This window comes from Hemitrygon akajei, chromosome 8 (assembly GCF_048418815.1).
Source record: "Hemitrygon akajei chromosome 8, sHemAka1.3, whole genome shotgun sequence".
NCBI lineage: Eukaryota > Metazoa > Chordata > Chondrichthyes > Myliobatiformes > Dasyatidae > Hemitrygon > Hemitrygon akajei.
This window is the reverse complement of record NC_133131.1, coordinates 109,541,016-109,567,765: the sequence shown is the minus strand read 5'-3', so window position 1 is coordinate 109,567,765 and position 26,750 is coordinate 109,541,016. Positions and strand designations below refer to the sequence as shown.

Genomic DNA, 26,750 nt, shown 5'->3' with positions numbered 1-26,750 from the left:
CTTCCTTTCTGATCAGATTCCATAACCTAACCTGTCAATCAAAAGGTGGATCCTCAGCTGGATCCAACTATCACTTGCTTGCTCTTATTCCAGACGCCTCACATTATTGCCCAAGCTGTATCCCCATTTTTACATCAGACAAAGGGTCTCGGCCTGAAATATCGATTGTCCATTTATTTATTTAAAGACACTGCATGGCATAGTCCCAATGAGCCACACTGCCCAGCAACCCATCCGTTTAATCCTAGATCACACAATAATTTAAAATGTTCAATTAACCTACAAACCACTTCATCTTTGGACTGTGGGAGGAAACTGGAGCACCTGGAGGAAACCCATGCGCTCACAGGAAGGACATACAAACTTCTTACAAAGGATGCTGGAACAGAACTCTGAACACCAATGTCCCACGCTGCAAGGCATCATGCTTACTCCTACACTACCGGTTTACCTCCACAGATATTGCCTGACTCATTGACTTCTTCCAGCAGCTCATTTTTATTCCAGATTTCAGTATTTGCAGTCTCATGAGTCACCTTTATTTCTCTCCCCTCTTCCAACCAGTTCCTTCTCTCCATTCCACCTGCTAGCCCGTGTTACACCCCACCCCCTAACCTCTTCAAACTGACCATCTCACCTCTCCTTTCTCTGTTTCTCAGCCCAAAACATTGACTATCCTCCTTTGCCTCCCCAGGTGCTGCCTGATCCACTGAGTTCCTCCAGCAGTTTGATATTTTCTTTTGCTGTTGAATATTTATGTGGCTTTATGTGTTGGTTATAACTCGTGTTGACAGCTAGACCAGAGTTGAGAGAAAGTCACAGATAGTTAAATTAGAATAGGTACATGTTTGTGTTTGTATGAGCAACAGTTTCAGCATTTCATTTAGCTTACATTTTGTTTAAAAACAGCTTATTACTGATCCAAATATATACTTCACAGCATGCTGAGCTAGAAATTTTGCTGAGTTTTCAGTTCGTTGTTAGCTTGCTGTGTGTTAAGTAAGTGAGCACTGGATAAAATGATTAAGATTAGCTGTATTTGTCACACGTATGTTGAGACCTACAGTGAAATGCGCCGTTTGCATCAACACCAACACAGTCCGAGGATGTGCTTGGGGCGGCCCACAAAGTGCCATCGTGCTTCTGGCACCAACATAGCGTGCCCACAGTTTACCCATCCATCTTTGGGATGTAAGAGGATATGGGAGCACTTGGAGGAGACCCACGCTATCACAGGGAGAACATACAAAATCCATACAGACTGCAGCTGAAATTGCATCCAGATCGCTGACCACTGGCACTATAAAGCATTGAGCTAACCACTACATTACCATGCTGTCCTATTGTACATTACCGTACTGTAGGATATGGTCTACACCATTAGGCAAAGCTGACTTTCTATATAAAATTATAGGTTCATATTAAAGAGATTATCTGAAATCTGGACACTTCAATACCTGAGAAAGAGCATCATCCACTTTAAGTCTGTATTTTCAAGATCAAACCAAAAGTGAAATCACTGGTTGAATAATGGCTTGTATTCTGAAGTTCTTTAAAACCTTAGAAACCAACACAGTGAGCGTTACAGGAATAACATGAGCATTCATTTTGAAATCATCCTTTCAGTATGTTTTAAATGCATTCCAAAACTGGGCAAGTTACAGCTCTATCAAAATAACATGTAGTCTCATGATGTAGTCTAGTCTCTAAACTAGACAGCTCTAGCATAATAATATGTAGTGTCACAATGCCCTCTTTGGAAAGTAGACTCAATGCTACAGATTTGTTTGCTTTTAAACAGATATGCTTTTCTGGAAGTACAGTACTGTACAAAAGTCTTAGGCACATATATATAGCTAGGGTGCCTAAGACGTTTGCACAGTACTGTATTTGTCAAGGTGGAGTGGAGAGCAAGTTTGTAAATTGGTGGGAGCAAAGGTTGTTGGGAATGACGAGGGTGGAGCACTTCGGGAGGTGTGTGGGACAGGTGGCAGAGAAGGAGTGTCAGGAGTTGGGGGGATGGCACGGGTGTAGACACACCCAACCCTGAGACACCAGGCAAGGTCATTTGATTCAGAACAATTAGTTTATTGATCATTATAGAATGTCTCTCTTGTGCTACCTGCTCCTTTCCCTCTCCCTTCCCTTTTTCAAATAATGACTCTCCTCTCCCAGCCCCCTTCCCAGTCACAGAGCACAATAGAGGCCCATGTCAGAATCAGGTTTATCATCATTCACATATGTCATGAAATTTGATTTTTTTTTGTGACAGCATTACAGTGCAATACATAAAATTACTACAGTACTATACAGAATTCTTAGGCACCCTTCTATATATATACCTAAGATTTTTGCACAGTACTGTAAGTTAATCTGTTTTTCCTTATCTTTCTTCATCTATTAAGATAAATGAGAAACTCTGCAGTTTCCATCAGTTAACATATATGGGTACTCTTGTACTTTACTTCTGTTGTAGCTTTAAAAGCAAATAAAATGAAATTACAAAGCAATTGTGGTTGCGGTTGTTCAAAGCGTTTCTATGATATGGCACCATCAAAAGATTATAGAGATAATCGGCAACAATAGGGTTAAGCCAGTGTTTAGTTATTAAAAGCTTAGAGCATTCTTGAATTCAAATAATTTTTAATTGCAGCAATTATTAGCTAAGAATAGACAAGGTCATCCATATTATCTTCAGCGTGAAGAAGAATGTATTAAACAAATTTCCTGTTATCCATTTATCTTGTTTGCAGGACAGAGGACTGCAGGTTTGGAGTCAGTCCCATGCCATGAGTTCATCATAACCAATAGCTCATTCAAAGAAAAATATGTTTATGTGAAAAGCATCTATAAGCAAAAGGTTGCAAAATTCAAAATTTAATGTACTCCAAGATGCTTGCAGGAAAATTAAGTAGCTACAATTTACCAAGAAGAATAGCAACAATCAACACAAAGAAACAAATGACCCTCTCAGAAATGCTGAAATTTTAATTAAACTATTAATTATACCATTTATGATACAAAGCTCTATTGACCAATTACTTCAGAATCTGCAGAGCTATTTTTACTGCTGTTTGTCATTTTAACATAATCTCATTGAAAACTCCATACTGCCATAGACTGCAGATGTTACGGCTGGAGGGGCTTTGAGCACAAAACACAATTATTCAGCTCAAACACATTTCAGGAATTTCAAATGTCTTTGAAGATGAAAATCATTTAAAACATGAAAATTATTTAGTAAGGTTTCAGTAAACTTATATCAATGTTTTATTATGAGGTCTTATGAAAATTGGTTATATCTGTAACTGTTAAATTCATTGATAGCTGGTGTTGAATAATTAGATTTGCTGGATGATAATTCCATGTCTCATTCAGCTAATGCTGCAATTCAAGAGTAATTTGTTGCATTTTTAAACAAATGCTTATTGGCATTATAAAATCCATGCAATAATCATTCTCCCTTTCCCTCTCCTCCCCTCCTGTTCACCACATTTTTTTATTGTTCCTCTCAAAACCTAATGCTATAACAAAGAAATTGCATATGTTTTTAAGGTTCATCCATGTGGTGCTCTCTGTTGCTGCATCTTAATAGGCAGTCACTCAAAGCACATATTTCCACTCCATAGAACATAGAACAGTACAACACAGTAACAGGCCATTCAACCCATCATGTCAAGACTGCCCATATACAAATCTATAATAATCCCACTATTGCCTGCCTGTTTATGTGTCTGTCCAAATGCCTATTAATCATTCCTATTGTATCTGGCTCAACCAGCTCTCCTGGCAGCACCTACCTCCTGCAAGAAAAATTGGCTCACAAATGTTGTTTAAACTTTCCTTCTCTCACTTTTACTATTTGTCATCTGGTACTTGATGTTTACCTCTTGGGGAAAAGACTCCAATTATTCTGTCAATAACTCTGATAATTCTATATACTTCCACAAAGTCACCTCACAATCCTTGCTGCTCAAGAGAGAAGAATCCAAGTTTGTTCAACTTCTATATGGACCTTATATATTCCAATCTAGGCAACGTGCTGGTGAATCCCTTCCACGCTTCCTCCAAAGCCTCCTCATTCTTCCTATAATGTGGTGATCAGTATTGCACATAATGATCTAAGTGTGTCCTTACTGAAGGTTTGTACAACTGCAATGCCTTAAACAATGAAGGCAGGTTTGCTATTCACACTGACCACCCTATTCACTTGGATTGCTACATTCAGAGCGCTATAGAGTAGCATTCCCAAGATCCCACTATATGTCAACGCTCATGAGGGTTCTGACATTCCCCTGGATTTGAAATCGTAATCTCACACCACTTGAAAAAACTCAATCTTCCTTCCATCGTTCTGTCCAAATTTCCAACTGGCTTTTATTGTGCTGCATCCTCTGACACCCTTCTCCACGATCTACATCCTCACCAACCTTTATATCATCTGCTACTTTATCAATAAGACAACCTACATTTTCATTCAATTAATGTATGTATTATTACAAGCAACAGAACATTTACTTCAGTTCCCTGTGCACCTCACTTAATAGTCGCAGAACACTTCTGTGGAACTCCCTGGTCACAGACCAGAAATCAGAAACGACCCAACTGCCACAACCTCCATCATCTTTGACCAAGCCAATCTTGTTACCAATTTACCAACTCATAATGGATCCTATGTCACTTCAGTTTCTGGACTAGAGATGGGGATCTTGTCAAATGCTTTACTAACTTCAAGCATCAACATTCACTGCTTCATCCTCTTCAATCATTTGCATCAACTCCCTTATTTCTGTGGCAAACAGAAGGGAAACCCCTCAATAGTTACCAACTTTCTTTATTGAAGACTACCACAATAACACCATCTCTGACTGCCTCCAGTAGACACTGAGTGAGACTGTGGTTTTGCAATTTAAGTTCTTCAGCACTAACTTTTAAAATGTAGGTGACGATGGCATTTGCTCACTAAGCCTTGTTTATTTTGGTTGGGTTATTTCGGTCAGAAGTGGCAGCAAGGTTGGTTTGTATTGGCTGCTGTAGGAAGGCAATTCTGGATCAGGTGTTGTGTCATGAACCAGATTTGATTAGGGAGCTTAAGATAAAGGATTCCTGAGGAGGCAGTGATCAAGATACATATGATAGAATTCACCTTATAATTTGAGAGGGAGATGCTAAAATCAGATTTATCAGCATTACAGGTAATGTGTTGGCACATGGCCAAGTGGTTAAGGCGTTGGTCTAGTGATCTGAAGGTCGTTAGTTCAAGCCTCAGCTAAAGCAGCGTGTTGTGTCCTTGAGCAAGGCACTTAACCACACATTGACACTGGTGCCAAGCTGCATCAGCCCTTGCCCTTCCCTTGGACAACATCAGTGGCGTGGAGAGGGGAGACTTGAAGCATGAGCAACTGCTGGTCTCCCATACAACCCTGCCCAGGCCTGCGCCCTGAAATCCATGGCGCAAATCCATGGTCACTCGAGACTAACAGATACCTATTATTACAGGTAACTACAAAGGCTAGCCAAAGCTGATTAGAAGGAGACGCAGTTGTTCAACTGTTGTTAACAGGGATGATGGTAGAGTTTCTGGGTGTCATTCAGAAGATGCTGTATCAGTTTATTCTAAAAAAGAAGCATTCTTTCTGGCTGACAAGATAAATCAAAGATGGCATAATAGCAAAAGAAAAGGCCTACAATATAGCAAAAACTAGTGAAAAAGCTATAGGATTGTGACCAACAGAAGGCAACTGGAAAAGCAATTCCAGAGTGCCAGAGGGCAGAAGTGAGTGTAGTTACTATTACTGAAGAGAAGGTTCTTGGGAGGCTAAAAAATCTGGAAGTAGACAGGTCATCTGGACCAGATGAACTGCACTCCAGGGAAATAAGAGCTATCTCATTGAAGCCTAATTAGAGTGGATATGGAGAGGATGTTTCCAATAGTGGGGGGAGTCTATGAATAGAGGGCACATTCTCAGAATAAAAGGATACTTTAGAACAGAGATGGGGAGCAATTTATTTATCTGTGGAATTCATTACCACAGATAATTCTGGAGGCCAAATTATTGGGTATATTTACTGTGGAGACTTAATAAGTAAGTTGCAAAGGTTTCAGGGAGAAGGTAGGAGAATGGGATTGAAAGGGAAAGTAAATTAGCCATCATCAAATGGCGGGACAGACTCAGTGGGCTGAATGGCCTGATTCTGCTCCTAAGTCTAATAGAATTAAGGGCATTTACACAAAGGATACGTAGTTGAAGGTGTATTCAAAATTCCTTACAGCAACCTCTGATAGTTTCTCAGTTCTTTGCTCTTAGTGGCTTTGCATGTTTCAGCTGCATATTTTATCTGAGCTCTGTCACAAAAACATATTACCAAGCAGTCTAAAGAAAAAGCTTCAAGAATATCCTCAAAGCCTCTTTGAAGAAATCCTAAATTATCTTTTCATTTAGTTTTCATTTAAGGTAAGTTTGACATTGGTAGTTACTTTTAAAATCATCAATGTAATTTGTCAGTCTCTTTATGCAAATTCAAATGTAGATCAATCAATTCAGCGGCAATTTTGAAACATACATTAACGAAGTACATACAGAATCATGAAAGGTCAGGTACTGCCCATAACTGAACAGTACAGAGCAGTGACTGAACTAGTTACTTCAAACTCCAGAAAATTTAAATGAGCTGTGATAGGAATTTTTTAAATAGCAAATGATTTTTGTTAACTGGCTTATTTCTTATTTCAATCATAATAGTTGAATATCACAGTTTTAATTACAAAATATTCAAAATTACAAATTTTTCATTCCAGTTAGAAGTCGTCAACAATTAAATAACTTTAACTTGTGTAATGAAATAAACAACAATGAATTCATTAGGAATGACATTGATTGGGTAGATACCAGGAAACTACACCCCACAACAAAGATTTCAAAACCTGAAGAGCTTAGGTTTAAGATAAAGGGCAAGAGATCTCCGGAAGATCTGAGTAAGAACTTATTTCATCCAGAAGATGGTTCAAATCTGGAATGTTCTGTCTGAGAGGGTGGTTGAGGCAGAGACATTTATGGTATTTAAATACTTAATCACCAATCATTACTGTAACCATAGAATTAAGAGTTTCTCTTGTGCCCCCATGATTCTTTCTTGTGCCCATCCTATTTCTCATCCACATTGTGTGCCTCAGCAACATCTCTTGCTACCTCTTCTACAAATTATGTATTTTGGAATATTTATTTTCCAGTTTAAGGCACTTTGCAACCATTTCCCCACAGTGATTGTTGGATTATTTCCATTTATGTCTATTTTCTGCCATCAATGTATCCATCTTATCATGAATCTTGTATATTGTGATAAAGACCACACTGAACCATTTTTCAGTTTTTCCGTACTCTGACTAAAATATTCTTATGTTTGTATCCACAGCTATCCCTTCTTGACACATTCCAGTTATTGTTACTTATTTGCATAAATGTCTTCTTGTAATTTCCACTCACCCAAACCCTTCACACTGCCAGCACCCAAAAGCCTTATCAACTGTCTTAGTTCTTTGATTTACAAAGTTGCTGGTCCCAAATGAGTTACAACTATTCCAGTAGAACTTCTCCCTCTTTCCCTAGCAATAGTGCCAGTGGCTTGTGAATTGAAATCTGTTTCCCCACACCATTTGTTGAGATGCACATTCAATGCACTGGTGTGATTAACCTAATGTCAATTTGCAGAGAGCTCAGATAGTAATCCATTATATTTGTGATTCTACTTCTTAATTTGGACCAGCTGCTCAGACTCATTCTTACGCCTATCTATGTTTTTGATTCCCATAAAGATCATGGCAAATGAATCCTTCCCTTCTCACTTCATTCTTCTCAAGAGATCAGAGTCAATCTCTCATTTGAAGCCTTGAATTCAACCAGTTTTGAACCAGTCAACAGAGGGTTAAAGGAAAAATAACTAAATTATTCCTAGATAGATTAACTTGGGATATTTACTCAAAGATATAATATACACTCATTAAGACCTTTATTTGGTAGAGGAGTGGAACCCGGTGTGGTCTTATGCTGCTGGAGCCTACCCACTTCAAAATGTGATGTGTGCATTCAGAGACGATTCTCTGCACACCAAGCTGTAATGAATGGTTATTTAAGTTACTGTCACCTTTCTGTCAGCTTGAACTGGTCTGGCCTTTCTCCTCTGACTTCTCTCATTAACAAGGCATTTTCGATACAGAACTGCCACTCACTGGATATTTTATTTTTTGTTTTTCTGCACCATTTTCTGTAAACTCTAGAGACTACTGCACGTGAAAATCCCAGGAGATCAGCAGTTTCTGAGATACTCAACACGCTCCGACAGGCACAAACCATTATTCCACGGTCAAAGTCACATAGATCACACTTCTTGGCATTCTGTTGTTTGACTGAACCTCTTGACCATATCGGCATACTTTTATGCATTGATTTGCTGTCACATGATTAGCTGATTAGATATTTGCATTAACGAGCAGGTGTGCAAGAATACCAGATAAAGTGGACACTGAGTGTATTTGTTCATTGAATATCTGAGCTATGTAACTCAATTTATATAAACCCTTATTCAGCGGACTGAAAATCTTGAGCATATAGACATTCAGAAAGTGGATGTGCTGGAGCTTTTGGAAAGCATCAAGTTGAAGAAGTCACCAGGACCAGATGAAATGTACCCCAGGCTACTGTGGGAGGCAAGGGAGGAGATTGCTGATATTCTGGCAATGATCTTTGCAACATCAATGGAGACGCGAGAGATTCCGAAGGATTGGAGGGTTGCAGATGTTGTTCCCTTATTCAAGAAAGGGTGTAGAGTTAGCCCAGGAAATTATAGACTAGTGAATCTTACTTCAGTGGTTGGTAAATTGATGGAAAAGATCCTGTGAGGCATAATATGATTAGGAATATTCAGCATGGCTTTGTCAAAGGCAGGTCGTGCCTTACAAGCCTGATTGAATTTTTTGAGGATGTGTCTAAACGCATTGGTAAGGGTAGAGCAGTAATGTAGTGTATATGGATTTCAGCAAGGCGTTTGATAAGGTACCCCATGAAAGGCTTGTTGAGAAAGTAAGGAGGCATGGGATCCAAGGGAACGTTGCTTTGTGGATCCAGAACTGGCTTACCCACAGAAGGCAAAGAGTGGTTGTAGACGAGTCATGTTCTGCATGGAGGTCAGTCACCAATGGTGTGCTTCAGGGATCTGTTCTGGAACCCCTTCTCTTTTTGATTTTTATAAATTACCTGCATGAGGAAGTGGAGGGATAGGTTAGTAAATTTGCTGATGACACAAAGTTTGGAGGTGTTGTGGATTGTGTAGAGGGCTGTTAGAGGTTACAGCAGGACATCGATAGGATGCAAAACTGGGCTGAGAAGTGGCAGATGGAGTTCAACCCAGATAAGTGTGTGGTGGTTTCTTTAGGTAGGTCAAATATGATGGCAGAATATAGTATTAATGGTAAGATTCATGGCAGTGTGGAGGATCAGAGGGATCTTGGGGTCCATGGCCACAGGACACTCAAAGCTGCTGTGTAGGTTGACTCTGTGGTTAAGAAGGCATACAGTCCATTGGCCTTCATCAACCATGGGATTGAGTTTAAGAGCCAAGAGGTAATACTATAGCTATATAGGACCCTGGTCAGACCCCACTTGGAGTACTGTGCTCAGTTCTGGTCACCACACTACAGGAAGGATGTGGAAACTATAGAAAGGATGCAGAGGAGATTTATAAGGATGTTGCCTGGATTGGGGAGTATGCCTTATGAGAATAGGTTGAGTGAACTCAGCCTTTTCTCCTTGGAGTGATGGAGAATGAGAGGTGACCTGATAGAGGTGTATAAGATGCTGAGAGGCATGATTGTGTGGATTGTCAGAGGTTTTTTCCCAGGGCTGAAATGACTAACATGAGAGGACACTGTTTTAAGGTGCTTGGAAGTCAGTACAGAGGAGATGTCAAGGGTAAATTTTTTTACACAGAGTGGTGAGTACGTAGAATGGGCTGCTGGCAACGGTGGAGGAGGTGCATATGATAGGATCTTTTAAGAGACTCTTGGATAGGTACATGGAGCTTAGGAAAATAGAGGGCTATGTGTAACACTACGTAATTTCTAAAGTAAGTACATGTTCGGCACAGCATTGTGGGACGAAGGGCCTGTATTGTGTTGTAGGTTTTCTATGTTTCTATATTCTTTAAAACAGAGTAGTCAGAGGAATTTTCTGCTTGCAGCATATCCAACGGTGAATTAAGCAAAGTATGAGTCCTTTCATAGATGAGGTTTCACTCACAACAGCTTATTTACTGCAGTGGGTAGACTAGATGAAGTAAAAGGCCATTTAGTCATTGAATGCAATTACTAACTTTAGTTAAGTTATACATAGTTATTTTGCTTCAACTTAAAACTGTTCCATCCCTGAGCTTTATAATTACATACATTTTTTAAATCTCAAAGTGTAAACATTATAATCTGAATCACAATAAAATTCCATTTACTTCTATTTACTTGTTCAGGGAACGGGAATACTAGTAGGCCAGAATTCATTGATCATCCCTGATTGAACCCTGGTACTGATTGTGTATGATCAGCCATGATCACAGTGAATGGTGGTGCTGGCTAGAAGGGCCGAATGGCCTACTCCTGCACCTACTGTCTATTGTCTATTGAACAGAGGAAACATTTCAGAGTGATAGGAATTTAGCCTGAGGCAGACGAGCCTTTATCATATTGCATGGTGGAACAGGCATGAGTGTCAGGTGGCCTACTCCTACTTTCTTGTTCAATCAATTGGTCAGTAATGAATACAGTGGATTCCGGTTAATTAGGCCATTAGTTCATTGGGGCAGCCGCTTATTTTGGGGCAACTCTTAAAGAACAAAAACTAATCAAGAAAATAGCCAAGATTCCTTTCCTTTATTGGAACATTATGCTACTTAATTGGGGCAGGAGGCTTTTGCAGAATAATTTCTAACTAGCATCATTTGCACGTACTTGCATGGCCGTTAGATACAACACCATGCTTCAAGCAATCTCTTTTTAAGTACTGTAGTGGTCTGTTGCGTGTGTTTGTTTCCAAAGAGCAGTATTTTTTTTGTCACTAATAGTGGGAAATAACAGTATAACAATTCAGAAGTGTTTTGCTCACTGTGGTTTCAAGCATTCTGGCTTGGAAATGAAAATGAAATGATTTAATAAATTCAACAAGTTAGGATCTATGAAGAATTGAACCATCATTTTGAACGTTACAACAAAAATGAAGATTTGGAAGATGCAATCATTGATTGAAGACAGTCCATTCTCTGCTCTAGGTTTCTGTGCTGATTTTGTTCATTTACAGTCAAAAGAATGCAATGTGAATGAATTCCTCCATTGATAAATATTAGGAACTAATACTCAGTTTTGTAGTACTGCAGTAGTATTGGTGGTGTCCTAATTTGTTCTGTATTTCATTTAAATAAATAATTGTATACCTAGTTTTTTTATACCTTTTTAACTATTTCCAGGAAACTTCAACTAATTGGGGCAACAGCTTAATAGGTCTAAGGTTTAGTGATTCTGATGTGTCCTAATTAACTAGAATCCACTGTAATCAGATGTCTTCTCATGAACCAGATGAGTCTTTATGATGATCCCATCATCTCAAGGTTACTATAAATGATTTTCTTTTAATTTCAGTATTGTTTGAATTTAAATTCCCTAGCTATCATGGTGGAATTGAAATTCTAGTCTCCTTGGTCAATAGTCTAGGTCTCTGGGCACTGTTGCAATAACTTTCCCTCTATATTCCTTCATATATTCACATAAAACTCAGTAGTTAGGTCAGAGAAGGCGGCTATTTTACTTATTAAATTTATCCTTTCTTTTGGGCAACAATTAAATCAATTCCATTACAGTACTTGCTCTTTCCATTTGAATGCTGTCATTGAATGAGCATCCACAAACCTTTCAGGCATTGCAATGCAGCTCATGATTATTCATTACATGATCTATTTCCTTGCATTATCCTGGATCATTTGGAAAATTATGTTAAATATGGATTCTCAAGTCTTTAACCTTGAAATTACTGGCACCAGCTATCCTCACCTTAGCCATAATTTCATCCCAACTTTATCAGCTCCAGTAAGAACAAGCACAGCTTCTCTATCTGTGCTACTTGAATCTTTATTTCCTTGAACCATTTTGTTTCTTTATCTGCATCCAATTTAAGAGTTTCAAATCTTTCCAAAAGAAAAATAAACAGAAATAAATACAATTATCTAGATTTTGGCTTTTAGAAATTGTTTTAGAAATTTTCAATCTAATGAGTAACTTGCTTTTATCCAAATTATGAAATGCCAATAGTAATTCTCTCGGCAGAGGTTCACAACTTTTTAATGCCATGGATCCCTACCATTAATCGAGAGGTCTATGGACACCGGATTGGACCCCCTGCTCTAGGCTATAGCAAACTTTCTTCCAGATTTCCAGAGATGTGAGTGCAGTACAACTTCTGAATTTCTCTCATTTCTTTGATCTCCAGTCCAGATTTTCATTTCTTTTTAAATTTGCTCATTACTTCCTCATTGCAAGTAAGCATAAATGACATTTGGCAGGAATAAAGCTGAACTTCCTTACAGGAGAACTTGAATAGGCATTTTATCATTGCTGATATTGTAGTTCTCCAATATCCAATGACATTCTTCCATAACTTTATTTCATACTATAACTTTTTTGCATAATATTTGTCACTATCGAATCAAATTTTGATGGACCGATTCTTTCTTCCAAGTAACTAATCATCTGAGAATGTTCTTTCCATTATTTTATTACTTTGGAGAATTCATCTTATTGCTAGCAAAACAGATGTGAATACACATCCCAGCAATCTGTTAGAGCACAAACAAATCTATATTCAACATGACATTAATTTTCTCAGCTAGTTGGACGTATATATCAAATAACCACTGTTCTGATCTCCAGGAAATTTAGAAAGTGGGTAACTGATTAACCTTTCAGAGGTTTGGTGACTATTAGAGTCCCAAGGGCTGGACAATGGGATTCAAAGAGCATATTGGATTTACAGTAGAAGCTTTATAGGGAAGAATTTTGTTCCAGATGTGGATGGGAGAAGAAGATAAGTAAAAGCAAAGTGAGGGAGTTATTCCTGTGGGTTCTAAATAATGTTTATACCTCATTCAGCACTGTTAAATAGTTTACCTGGCCATTGTGAACATTTTACAAGAATTGTTACTAAAGCTTTATTTGAACATTGGAGTACATTCCCCAAGGCAACAGCAATCCTTCAAGGCACTGACAACCATCTTATCAAAGGCAATCTGACTGGACGTTAGCAATGTCCAAATTCCAAAGAAGAGAAAGTATATAATTTGTTTTTGTGCTTGTATTTCACCAAACTGCACAGTTTTATAACTAAATTATCCTGGCTATGGCTTCCATTCTCTCGCGGTGCTCAAGAACACATTTCACTGTTGGAGGTAATAGCTTGCAGATGGGGCATTAAATTGAAGACCTATTTACCCTTTCAAATGGGTGTTGAAGGTCCAAGAGGAAAATGTAAAAGCGAAACAAAAATGTTATCAATTACGTTTATTCCTCATTCAACTCCACTAAGTAGATTACCAAGTCGTTAGCTCTTCACTATTTGTAGGAACTAGGTGTGACAGATAGGCTGCCACATTTCCCTACAAAAGTAGCTTTCTTTTAAAAAAACTTTTGTTTTGGTTAAGATGCTTTGAATTGTTCTGAGTTATGAAAGAACTAACGAAATGCAAGAATTATTTTTCCTTCCTACATGGTTTGGATCCTTTTCAGACCTCTCCCTTTCCCATTACTTGGCAAAATTCCAAAACTACTTCTGCGCTCTCCTCCCCCCAACCTCAACTCTTATGTACAAATTAAATAGGTTGCAGCTAACTGTTCTTCAGAACAGATATTTTAAAGGATACAATTCTACCTTATTTTTCTATATGTAATCAATGATACAACTGTGAAAATAAGATAGTGTGCATTTATCTTTTTGTTTCCATGTTTCTGAACAATTGCCAGCTAAGCTCTTTGAATATCAAAAAGCACACAGCTGTTATTCTTCAAGATAGCAAATATTTCTGTTTATTTCTGTTGATAGAATGCCTTTTTGTTGTCTGATTGTTTCAGATAATTTGTTAAAATGTAAATACGTAATCTGAAGGTTTTGATGTTTCCTCTTAACAATTTTAGGCTAAATGTTGTATTAATATATTTGCTCTCCTGTTCTGGTTACTATACCAATGGTAAATGTAGAGGTTTGAGAGGATACAGAAGAGGCTTATCAGGATGTTGCCTGGATTGATGTGTATTAACTGTGAGGAAAGGTTGGACAAACTTGGATCAATTTCGACTGAACATCCGAGGGTGAGGGGAAATTTGATAAAAGTATATAAAATTATGTGAGTCATAGATAGTCTTTCTCTCAAACATTGGAGGGCAGAGGTGTAAAGTGAGAGGGGGTGAGTTTAAAGGAAATTTGCAAGGCAAGTTTTCTTTTAACACAGAGTCATACATGCCTGGGGAGATGTTAAGAGGCAGATGTGACAGTAGTATTTAAAGGGTATTTAGGTAGACACATGAACTGGCAGGGAATAGAGGGCTATGAACAACATGTAGGCAGGTGGGATTAGATTAGATTAGATTGGCATCTTGGTTAGCGCAGATACAGTGGGTCAAAGGGCCACCTCCAGTGCTGTACTGTTCTACATTCTATGCTTCTGGAATCATTGAAAGATTTCATTGCTATGTATATTTTTGTCCTCAATAAGATTTCATCAGCTTTTTGTAGAGGTGAGCAAAGGTTTTGCTATTCTAATGTTTACAGAGGGGGGAAGTGGCGGAGGTACCAAGACCTTTTGAAAGAAACGATTGAAAGAATTGAAAGAAACGATTGCTATCTGAAATGTTTATCAACGTTCATTCATATAAGGTACCGGTGTTCATAGGCTGCAAGAGAGTATGGTGGCATGAGACAACATATACTCCTAGACTGTTACATGTCAATTCTACCATAGAAGCAAGACCTTAGGCTATGCTACATCCACACTTTCGGATAAATCCGTAACCAAAAGTTTTTCTCTTCGTTTTTACCCTCCATCCACACTAAAATGGCGTTTTCGTCCACCGAAACTGGAACTTTTCAGAAACACTTTCCAGGGTGGGTATTTTTGAAAACGCTGCTCAGGCAGATCAGTGTAGACGGGGTAACCGGAGAAATCTGAAAACGCTGTCAGACGGCAGCGCGCCATTTCATTGTTTTCTTGAACACAACCTAACAATTTCAGAACAGATGGCAATGAGACTGAAGCCAGAAGAGTTAGAAATATACTCACCAAATACTCTGACCCATAACTTACTGAATAAGTAAGTATACTGTACTCACTTTGCCCGTTTTCTGTCCTTGCTCATATGAAGGTGGTTTACCTATTTATGCAAGTACTTCTCTGACAATAGATGTATAACAGCCTAATGTAACATTGTATGGAAATACAAGATAATACTGATGCAGACATGTTTTATACATTTAACAAGGTGCTCTATTAATGCAACAGAGTTAGTCAGTTTTTCAATGTTTGTCGTCAGCCGGATCATACAGTCCGTGAACTCCCCATCGGTTGCCTCCATACGCTTCCGTATTTGTTTTTTTTTACTTTTAAATCTTCCTGCGCGAGAGCCAACAGCTGCCCGTCATTTAAGTTTTTCTAGTCGGTAACTGAACAAACACGCACCGTCTTTCACAGCAAGATTCAACACCAAACCAGTCACTTGTTTTTGGTAGACGTGTCCTGCGCATGCGCAGTAGGAGGAGATTCAACAAAATCTCTGTTTCAATGTGGACAGAGATATTTTTTTAAATGCAGCATGGATGCCGATCGTTTTTACGCAAAACCGGCGTTTTCAAAATTATGCAGTCTAGTGTGGATGTAGCCTTAGATAACACTGAAGGAAAACTTAACCAGAGATTTGAGGCCTATTTAAGTATTAAAGAGAGGTATGAAAACAAAATTCAGACTGTCATTGTGAAAATGTCTGACAACAAAAGTACATAAATGGGAATAGGGCACTGAGAGCATATTAATTAGAAATGGCAAATTAACAATGACTTGGGAAAGATTTGGAATAGATAAGGAACTGAAGTAAATTACCATTATTAAGAAAATAATATTAAAGAAATTAATGAGACAAAAAGCTGATAAATTCACAAGAACCGATGATCTGCATGTTAAGGTTTTAAAAGACGTGGCTAAGGAAATAACAAATGAATTGGTTATCATCAGGAAAAAATGGACAAACTCTAAAATTACTCCTTAATGATGGAAGTTAGCACATATAGCTCACTATCTAGGAGAGAGAGGGAGAACAGGAATCGACAGCATAGTTAGCCTAACGTCGGTGACTGAGGAAATGCTGCAAGAGATAAAAGGACACTTAAAGCATAATTGCTGCATTGATCTGCCAACATGCTTTGTTTATAGTTATAACCAGAAGAATAAATTTGGAGAAAATGGAGCATTCAGATTTAGAATCAGCTAAATGTATTAAACAAAATTAGCACAAGGGATTCAGGTAATACACTGACGTGGATTGAAGATTAGTCAATGGAGTTGGAATTTTTTTCAGGACTTGTCAGTACTTAATGTGATGCTTGGTACCCAGCTGTACACAATTCGTTCAGCTCTTTTATAGTAATATGTCTCCAAATCTCTCCTTTTACACGGTGTTAATGGGAAGCTAATGTACCAATAGTTCCCAGGTCTAACTTATCCACCTTTCTTTCAAATGCAAGCATTGTTCTGCTGTGGCTAATACCAGAAACGTCTCCAGTACCCATCAATATTTTTGTAATACAGTACATACCTTTCTTCATTAGTCCTATTGCAGATAAGAACAGATAACATCAATGCAGTATTATGTAGATGGTGTGTTTCCTCAAAAAAAAGCACATTCCATGCTCATTATTGAAATATGTAATTTTATTTGCTGGATAGATGGATAAAATTTCTCAGTAGGTTGGGATGAAGGGTTTCGGCCCGAACCGTCGTCACTACCTCCTCCCATAGATGCTGTCTGACCTGCTGAGTTCTGCCAGCATTTTGTGTTTTTATTAAAATTTCTCAGTATTCCATTTTCTGTCACCTTATTCTCTCCTCTGACACCCCATTGTTGGAGTTTTTTTTGCAATCTTTGCCCTCAAAGATTGCAAAATTCAGGGAATCAGGCTGCAACTATGGAGGGAAATAAACAGTCTATGTTTCTGGCTAGGATCCTTCATCAGGACTGGAAACGCAGGGGCAGAATCCAGAATAAAAACACAGGGGGAGGGGAGGGGGCCAGCTTGTGCTTCTCCCCTCCCACTACCTTTTTATTCTGGATTCTGCCCCTTTCCTTTCCAGTCCTGATGAAAGGACTCAGTATGAAACATTGCTTGTTCATTTACTGCCTGACCTGCTGAGCAACCCCAGCATTTTGTGTGTTTTGCTCAAGATTTCCAGCATCTGCAGAACCTTGTGTGTCCTGGTTGCTAAAACTAGCAGTGGTTGGTAGAAGTGAAAAGTTTCAAAGCTTGAAAAATTCCATCAGCAAATTCTGCAGCTGGAGAACATGTTTTGCCATTTTAGAAAAACTGGTTCAAGTTATTTCTATATCCGATAGACTCAGACCATTTCTAGGTTTTTGTAATCCACCATCGCTGGGCATCTCAGGGACAAATGCAGCATTTCCTTTTTGACATATCCTTTCAGGCCAATGCATGGATGACAGTCATGAAGAATGGAGCAGACGAGAATTTATCAACATGTAAGGAGTATGTAGCTCATGTGTTTAGGCAATTTCACCCCAATGCACAGGCACCAAATAGCCAAGCTAAATAAGTAATGGAATTCCTCTTACCACAGCATGAAGACCTGCAGGCATGCTTATTTAATATTTCAATAATATTTGAATAATCTTGTAATTATGTTGCTGATTAAGCATTCTTGTTCATTAAAAATAATTCATTATGGGTTATATGTAAAATGCATGAATTGTATATGTCACCACGTGATACATGTGCACCTTGCTTAAAGTAAAGACAAAGTTAGACCCGTATTCCCGGACTCCCATGTTTTATTAATTTAATGTTTAGAAGTTATAAAATATAACATTGGCCATGAGGTATTTTTAAAATGAACCTGCAATGGCTACCAACCTATTGAAACACAGCAAGATGTTTGAACTAAAAAACAAGTAAGGAACGATGAGTAAAAAGAAACAGCCAGCACGTGCACAGACAGGTCAAGTTTTCTTAAAAAAATCAGCATTCTTTGAAAGCAAAGACACAATCAAATTTTTTTAACTCAGAAAACGGTGGAGTTTAGGATTCATAAAGAGTAAGTACCAAGTGATAGTAATCATTTAACAAAATACAAAATGGCTGGATACCTCAGAGGGATTGATGAGATTGATTACACAACAGGTAATTGGCTCATGTCTACTGAACTATTGAACATTATTTTGAAATAAATGAAATAGCCAATAAATCAACAGTCATTTTTCCTGAGCTAATTGAGTTTAAAGGCATACTGTTTGCTTCGAAGTTTGACTGCTCCAACCAAACCATCAGAAATGAGCTTTGCTGCTATTGTAAAAGTAATACTTAGAACTAAAGCCATTGTTAATGACAAAACACTTCAGATTTCATAAGTGGAATCAAAAGGAAGGGGAGTCCATTTCAGCATATGTGGCTGAATTAAAGAGATTTTCTGAGCATTGTCAGTTTGCTAATGGTCTTAGTGATCACTGAGAGATCATTTAGTTTGTGGAATCTTAAAAGAAATTATTCAAAATGGCTCCTAATTTAAGCACAGCTTACATTTAGAAGAATAATGGAAATTGTTGTTTCATCGAGAACCACAGCAATTGAGTTGTAGTCAGGAATGAAACCAAGCATGAATAAAATTCCATCGTATAAACAGTGTTACCAATATGCAGGGCTCACATACACCAAATAAAACAGATATAAGGGCAAATCTTGAAGAAAATGCAACAAAGTTGGTCACATACAAAGAGCATGTTGGGCAGATAAAAATAAATGGACTGCTAAAGGAAGAGAAAAAGATAAAAAGTCAAGCTGCAGTTTTAAAAAGAGCACTAATCTGCATGCTGTTGATGAAAAATCAGATAATTATGAGAGTTAAACCGGACTGTGTAGCCTTGAGATTTACAATGTGGAAATTAACAATAGACAAGCAACATTGCTTATACCAGAAGCAAACGGCAAATTGATTGAAATGGAATTGGACACTGGTTCCGCTGTTTCAGTCATTTCACAAAATGTGCTTGAAAAGCATTTCAAAGATACCGAACTGAAGCCTGCAGATATCCAGCTAAGAGCTTATAGTGGGGAAAAATAGACTCCTCTGGGAATGGCATTTGGAACAGTGAAATACAACAACCAACAAGCCACATTGAGCTTGTATGTGGTAAAAGTAGAAGGGCCAGCATTGTGGCTGACACAATTACAACTTGATCAGAAATCCATCCACCAATTGCATGCCACATCCCCGGCAATGAAACCAACTGAAAATGAATTAAGAAAGGTTCTGGATGATGCCACAACTATCTCTACACCGAACACCATGAACTGTTGCCCAACCTCTGAGCCTCTAGTTGGAAAGCATATCGGAACAAGGAAGAACCAGGCTGCTCAGAGGAAGAAAGAAAGCAATTAAAGCAGTAATCTGACTACAACAATTTCTGTAGGCAATGTATTTGAGCAGGCTTCTGATATGTTAATAAGGCAGTTACTTGCAAAATGTGGCTATGCTGTAAACTGGAAGAGAGTTCAAGGAGCTTCAGAAAAGCTGCAAGCATTTGGCTTTTGGGGTATAAAGAACCAGAATCTGCTCTGCGTGCATGAATGTTATTGCATGAACTTCAACTGGGAGACAAAAAGCTATTCGTAAAAGCATATGCAATGACCAAAGCATAGCTAGATGTATGGAAGGTGAAAAGAAAGGAGTCGATGGAGATACAAAAACAAAGGATTCATCAGATGATGTTGTGGATGAGGAAACCAAAAGGAAAGGTCAGATCTTAAAGGGAGCAGTAGAAGGATTAATAAGAGAATACTCCAGTGAACTAAATGCACCTTCCCAAGATCAAGATGCACGAACTAGAGAAGAAAAAGAAAATTGGCACTTACTGCAGTCTCAGAGTCAATTCTTACGACCACCATGGAGGAGGCCACGGAACCTGAGATTGTTTTACAGCCACTAGCTTCACCTGCCAAGCAGAGTGATCCCGCTTGTCAGGAAAGACGTTATCCCAAATAAGACAATTTAAAATTTACTATGCTGTGGATGCCTGTATATAGTGGTTGTATAATATAGCACACTGTGTATATATTTGAGATGCATTCTCTGTTGAGCAAGGAGGAGTGTTGTGTATTTAATATTTCAATATTTGAGTAATCTTGTAAATATATTGTTTAAGCATTTTTGTTCATCTAAAATAATTGATTATGGGTTATGTGTAAAATAAGTCAATTGCAAACTTCAGCGCCCTACCACGTTATACACTTAAAGTAAAAACGAAGATCCAACCGTATTCCCAAACTCTCATGTTTTATTAGTTTAGTGTTTTGAAGTTACAAAATATAACACTTACCTTCTTGAACTATTATATCCAGTTGGGAAAGCAATAACTGCATTCAGCATTTTAATTCAGGCTGGTTTAGGACAGCCAGGGGCGAAGTTTGTGCAGTGATCCACACTGCAGTTCCATGTTTGCTTTTATCAGATAACTGATGCATTTCACACAAGAGTTACAGGATTCATCCACCTTTAATAACCCACCATCTGCAAATTTGCACAATCTAGTTTTACAGGATTTCTGTCTTCTCCATCATTCAAAGCATGATTTGTGTTGCTTGCTCTACATCCCTCAGAAAAAAAGCATCCATGTTCACCATGCAAATTATTTGACAACAACCAAAGCATCTTGTATGTCATTATTCAGAATTCAGCATTGACTTGTGTCTGGCTGCATAATGTCTGACAAACGAAAAGGAAGTAAAAGACCAGGTAAAGACAGACCAAGTGGTGCTACGATAACAATGAGGGTCTCTGCTTCAGCCTGTGTGGAATTTGCATATTTTGCTTTGGACTCCCCTAGCTAAGAGTAGCTTGAACAGTAGGAGACTACAGCAACAATGGTTGTTGACTCCATTAGACTGTTCTCTGAGGACCACTACATCATAGATTCGCTGCTTCTAAAGGTTAGGAGGGGCCTTACAGTACGTCTTTAATATGTATCAGCCATCATTGCAGTATTAAGCCTTTGTGCTAGAAAATTGGAAGGCCATTGCACAAAAAGAAAGTGATGCAAGGCAATTAATTTTAGATTTTTACCGACCAAAAATGTTGATGTTACAGATGTTACAGATCAGCTGGGATCTCATTAAGTGAATAAATAGTTTTTGAGGGATGACTGTTCCCAGCCAGCTATGCCCATTTGATTTACAACATGTATTTTGGCATCGTTTTTGATCAGAAAAGCATCACAATTTGGACAAGTTGGTGTCCATTCCACAGGACAGAATATTGCTGAACCTTCTGTGCAAATGCAGGCTGATTCTAAATCCAAAGCATTGTCTCTGTCTCTGCTGTTTTCCAAGAGTTATTCATCATTCAATATATCAGTACAATGCTCCTAGATAGTCTAGTGTCTAGTGTCCTATTTTCAATTGATATGATGTTACATGCATTATGACCTGCTGTCCAGAAGGGATAACTTCACCCAACTTCATTTCATCATTGAAATGTTCCCACAACCTAAGGACTCACTTTCAAGGACTCTTCATCTCATGTTCTCAATATTTATAAGAACGTAAGAAATAGGAGCAGGAGCAGGCCATCCGGCCCATCACAGCTGATCTGTCCGTAAACTCAGCTCCATCTACCTGCCTTTTCCCCATAACCCTTAATTCCCTTACTATGTAAAAATCTATCTGACTGTATCTTAAATATATTTAGTGAGGAAGCCTCAACTGCTTCCCTGGGCAGAGAATTCCACAGATTCACCACTCTCTGGGAAAAAGTTTCTCCTCATCTCCGTTCTAAATCTTCTCCCCTGAATCTTGAGGCAATGTCCCCTAGTTCTAGTCTCACCTACCAATGGAAACAACTTTCCTACTTCTATCTATCCCTTTCAAAATGTTTTATGTTTCTATAAGATCCCCTCTCATTATTCTGAACTCCAGAGAATATAGTCCCAGGCGGTTCAATCTCTCCTCATAAGTTAACTCCTTCATCCCTGGAATCAACCTGGTGAACCTCCTCTGCACTCCCTCCAAAGCCAGTATATTCTTCCTCAAGTATGGAGACCAGAACTGCACACAGTACTCCAGGTGCGGCTTCACCAGTACCCTGTATAGATGCAGCATGACCTCCCTGCTCTTGAATTCAATCCCTCTAGCAATGAAGGCCAACATTCTGTTTGCCTTCATAATAACCTGTTGTAACTGCAAGCCAACTCTTTGTGATTCATGAACAAGCACTCCCAAACCTCTCTGCACAACAGCATGCTGCAATCTTTCACCATTTATTGCTTATTTATTAATTATTATCTCTTTATTTTTGTACTTGTAGTTTGTGTCTTTTGCACACAGGTTGTATGCTCAAGTTAATGTGTACATTGATTCTATTATGGTTATTAATCGATTAGTGTTGCACGGGTGACTGGAGGTGGACCCAAGTGCAGGACACAGGCACGGAGACTTGACACAGAGACGGACTTGGACTTGACTAGGACTCAGAGCCTTGACTCAGACTGGGACTCGGCAAAACAAACAACGACAGACCACTCGCATCCCGGCTCGGAGCAGCGGCAAAACAGCCGGCAACACTCTGCTGGACACGAAACGACAACAACAAACAATGACAGTCCATTCGTGTCTCGACTGGCAGGCTCTCGACTCGACTCATTTTCAACAGCTCGAAACAAGCATAACCACTCTGCTGAGGTGATGAACCAGCAGCGAGTAGATGTAAGCCGGAGTTTTTATGCTGCCGGTTCAAATGAGGATCAGGTGCCCTAATCAAGGAGCCCAGTGGAACACGGGGAAAAGGAAATTAACTGATGTGAGTAGTTAATGGACCGGACCATGGCAATTAGGGATTCGTTAAGTATCCCATAAGAAGATTAACCTCAGGGTTGTGTATGGTGACATTTATATGTAGTTCTATAATAATTTACTCTGAACTTTGGACTTTGAAAGAGCTCTCCTTGACAAGCAAGAGATTGCAGACATAGCCATTCAGTGGAATTTAGTTTTTGGTTGGTCTAATAACAACTCTCATGAATCTTGGGCCCAGAGAAATAGCAGCGAGCACAATATCAAATGCTGTCTCTTCCCCATTACCAGTCCAATTACATTTTAAACTCTGTGAAGGTCGAATCACTAATTGTTCCCCGGTTTTTGTTTAGGTGAAAACAGTTGGTGATTCCTGAAAACCTATCACCTATTACCGTTAATCATTGACACTCTTCTTTCACACATCATTCACTCCTTCCACCATCTTTGCCATGTACTGAAGAATTGTTTATTCACCAGATGCATGGCAACAAATCTTCAAATCATCTCCAATAATGCCACATAACAAACCTCATCATGTAAGCACTCAAAGCATTAGGCATGTGAGCAGTCCTTACCCCCTAATGAATAATTTCGTTGATACAATGATAAACACTTTTATCAATGTAATCAGTGGCAAAGCTGGGCTTGGCTGGCAATGTGTCCATAATTATTTTTGGCGGGGAGTAGAGATTGGGTGGTAGATGATTGTGGAGGTTTTCAACTTTTTGATTCAGTAACTTATTAGGGAGGGGGACCATGCTAGGAACCGTTGACTTACTTAACCCAGAGATCTAACCAGGCTCTTGCAGTTTGCTGACCTGGTCGGTGAGACAGTCATAGAGCTGTGTCAATAATTCCAAAGGAGAATAGCTAGAGCTGTTTCTATTTACTGTTTGCTTTTCTGTTACGGGTATTCATGAAAAACAACCCGCACTGACTCATTCCCCACCTCTCAAGTGAGATTGCTTGGTAATCAAACTGTCACAACACAGTGCATTGGTATTATTCTGCATCTAACTGCTGGTTGATGGGAGTGGATTTTGTAGTTTGCACTGCTGGCACAAAGGATGATTATGTGAACACTAACAATCAGTGATTTTGTGGTTTCAAACTGAAACGAAGTGGATTAAATACAAGGATTGATTTACCTGTACTTTTTCCTTCATTTTAACCACCCCGGTTTTATGCTTGAAAGAACAATAAAATTATTGCATTAATAATGATAAATAAGAACTAAACTAATATAAGGTAGGAACAAATTCAGGTAATAAATGATTTTCAGGTGGTTATGGAGAAGCCAGTCTCGGTAGAGTTAAGTAAAAGTCAATTACAAAAATGATTGCATTCACCACGTCGCAGAGTGATGGTTCACTCTGGTGATGATATTGGCCAAGCAGATTTATACTCTCCATGAATTTGATACTCAGAACCATCACATTCTCACTATTTCAAGACAGTGTGCATTATATCATTCTTTCTACTACATCACAACAGCATCATTAATCTTCACACCACATTACAACAGCATGCTTTCATCTTAAACACATAGGGCTGGATGCTAGGAATTGAGTATAATTGATGAAAGGTACCGTGTAAACCCAAAACCTTCACACTGTCCCCTTTGCACCCCACTACTGACTGCCTCATGATAGAGCACAGGTTTGCTTAGGCAAGGGCATTGATATATGATTCACTGGAAAGCACCACATGATTTCCAGTAAATCCTCTCAGACAAGCCTACCTATGTAACCAAAGCCTAAATTGTTAACATATTAAGTCTTTTTAGAGCTATTACAACTGAGAAATCACTAATTATGCATCATCTTACCACAATGATACATCTCAGTCTGTTTATTCTCACTTCCTGGAAAAACAAGGATATGCAAAAAGATGACTTGCCCCTTAATAATGCATTTTTTTCCTGGTACAATAGGAAACAGAAGTAGGTAATTCTGGAAAAAATTTAGCAGGTCAAGTAGAATCTATAGAGAGTGAAAAATAATTAAAGTTTCTGGTCCATGAACCAGAAAATATAACTTTTTTGCATTATTATATCCCGTCACCTCAGGAATCGCAAGAAGAAAAGGATTCCTGGTAACACAATCCTGACCTTCATTTGCCTCCTTTATTTCAGATTTTTAGAATTATTCAGCCATATAGCTTGTTTTTTGCCAGTGTGTACCAGCCTTTCACAGGCTTATTAGAAGATCTATTAGATGTTCATTTTTAAAATGTTTGTCTTTAGTGATTTTATCACTAATCTACAGAATAGTGCCAATTCAGATTCAAATCAGTACAAAATGCATTTTGTTACTCTCATTGCAGAAATTGGGAATATTGACCATGAGGTGCAGAAGTATAATACTCCGGGCTTTGTCGGCTGCCTGTCAAGAGTTCAGTTTAATCAGATTGCACCACTCAAGGCTGCTCTGAAACCTGGTTCTTCTTCTCAAGTCAATGTCCAAGGAGAATTTGTTGAATCCAATTGTGGCGCATCTCCGTTAACTATTCCACCGATGCCAGCTGCAACAGATCCCTGGCATTTTGGCTCAGGTAAGAGGTGGCAATGCCTGAAATAACATTTATATATATATATATATAGCTACACACTTAATGTTCATTAAAGGGCTACATTTGAATTTATTGTCTAGGTAGTTTGGCAAACAACTAATCTCTCAGCTATTAAAGTCTTTTCTGTCATTAGCAGTCCTGTTCTCACATAGACCATTCTATATAACAGTCACAGTATGAAAGCAATAGCTTCATTTAGATGTATATTTCTACATATGGAATCTAATTAAACTCAGAAAAGCTGAATTGTGATCAAACAGTTCAACAGAGTGGACAGATTCAAGATTATTGCACTGAAGAGCAATACGATTGGAAAATAGTTTTTTTTACAGTGATTGTTTCTTAATTAGAATCAAGTGCACTTTTTCAATTATTTGGATTCCTTCATTTACAGTATAACAGTATCAATACTTGTTCTTCATAACAACAAAATATGATGCTGCAACCCACTGTTACATATGTCTTTCCCTCCGCTCATTCATCAAAATGACAGCATTTTATCATCAATGGCTTCTAATTTAAAATAATCCTATTTTTGTAGAAGCTTCTACTAGTTTGCTGTGAACAGGTATATTTCCATCTATGGATGAGCTTGTTAGAATTTGGATTGTGCCCAAGTGTCCATAAATTTTAAACTCAGTTAGCCACTGGGAGGAATATATCAGTAGCACGGGGCTGAATTTCTTTTCCTTCATTAGGTATTTTAGTTAATTAGTTTGCATAATTCATGAACTAATGCCTTCAGACTCCCAAATTTATGTGATTAATTTGAGAGACTGACATAATCTGGATTAATTTATATGTCTACCAGTGAAGGAAGTGTTTTGCATAATTTTTGTGCCACACAATTAAATAAATATTTTTTATATTCACAGTACTAGTGTTTATCCCTTTTCTGTTCATCAGTTCTGACATAAGTATATAAGCACATCATAACTATTCCAGGATCAACAAACATTGATTCAAAATAATCTTGATGGAGAAGTTATGATGGAGCAGGTGATGGAATAAAGAGCGTAAGGATTGCATTGTTAA

At 38.4% G+C, this 26,750-nt stretch overlaps 1 protein-coding gene across 2 annotated transcripts in view; it reads left to right on the top strand.

Annotated features, from left to right (window-relative positions):
• Positions 1-26,750, top strand: part of LOC140732153 (contactin-associated protein-like 2) — a 1,811,541-nt gene that overhangs the window by 1,772,309 nt on the left and 12,482 nt on the right. For both annotated transcript variants that reach the window (XM_073054373.1, XM_073054374.1), the window contains exon 22: positions 25,470-25,697. In XM_073054373.1, coding sequence (XP_072910474.1) covers positions 25,470-25,697 — 228 coding nt within the window. The remainder of the gene's footprint in view (positions 1-25,469; positions 25,698-26,750) is intronic.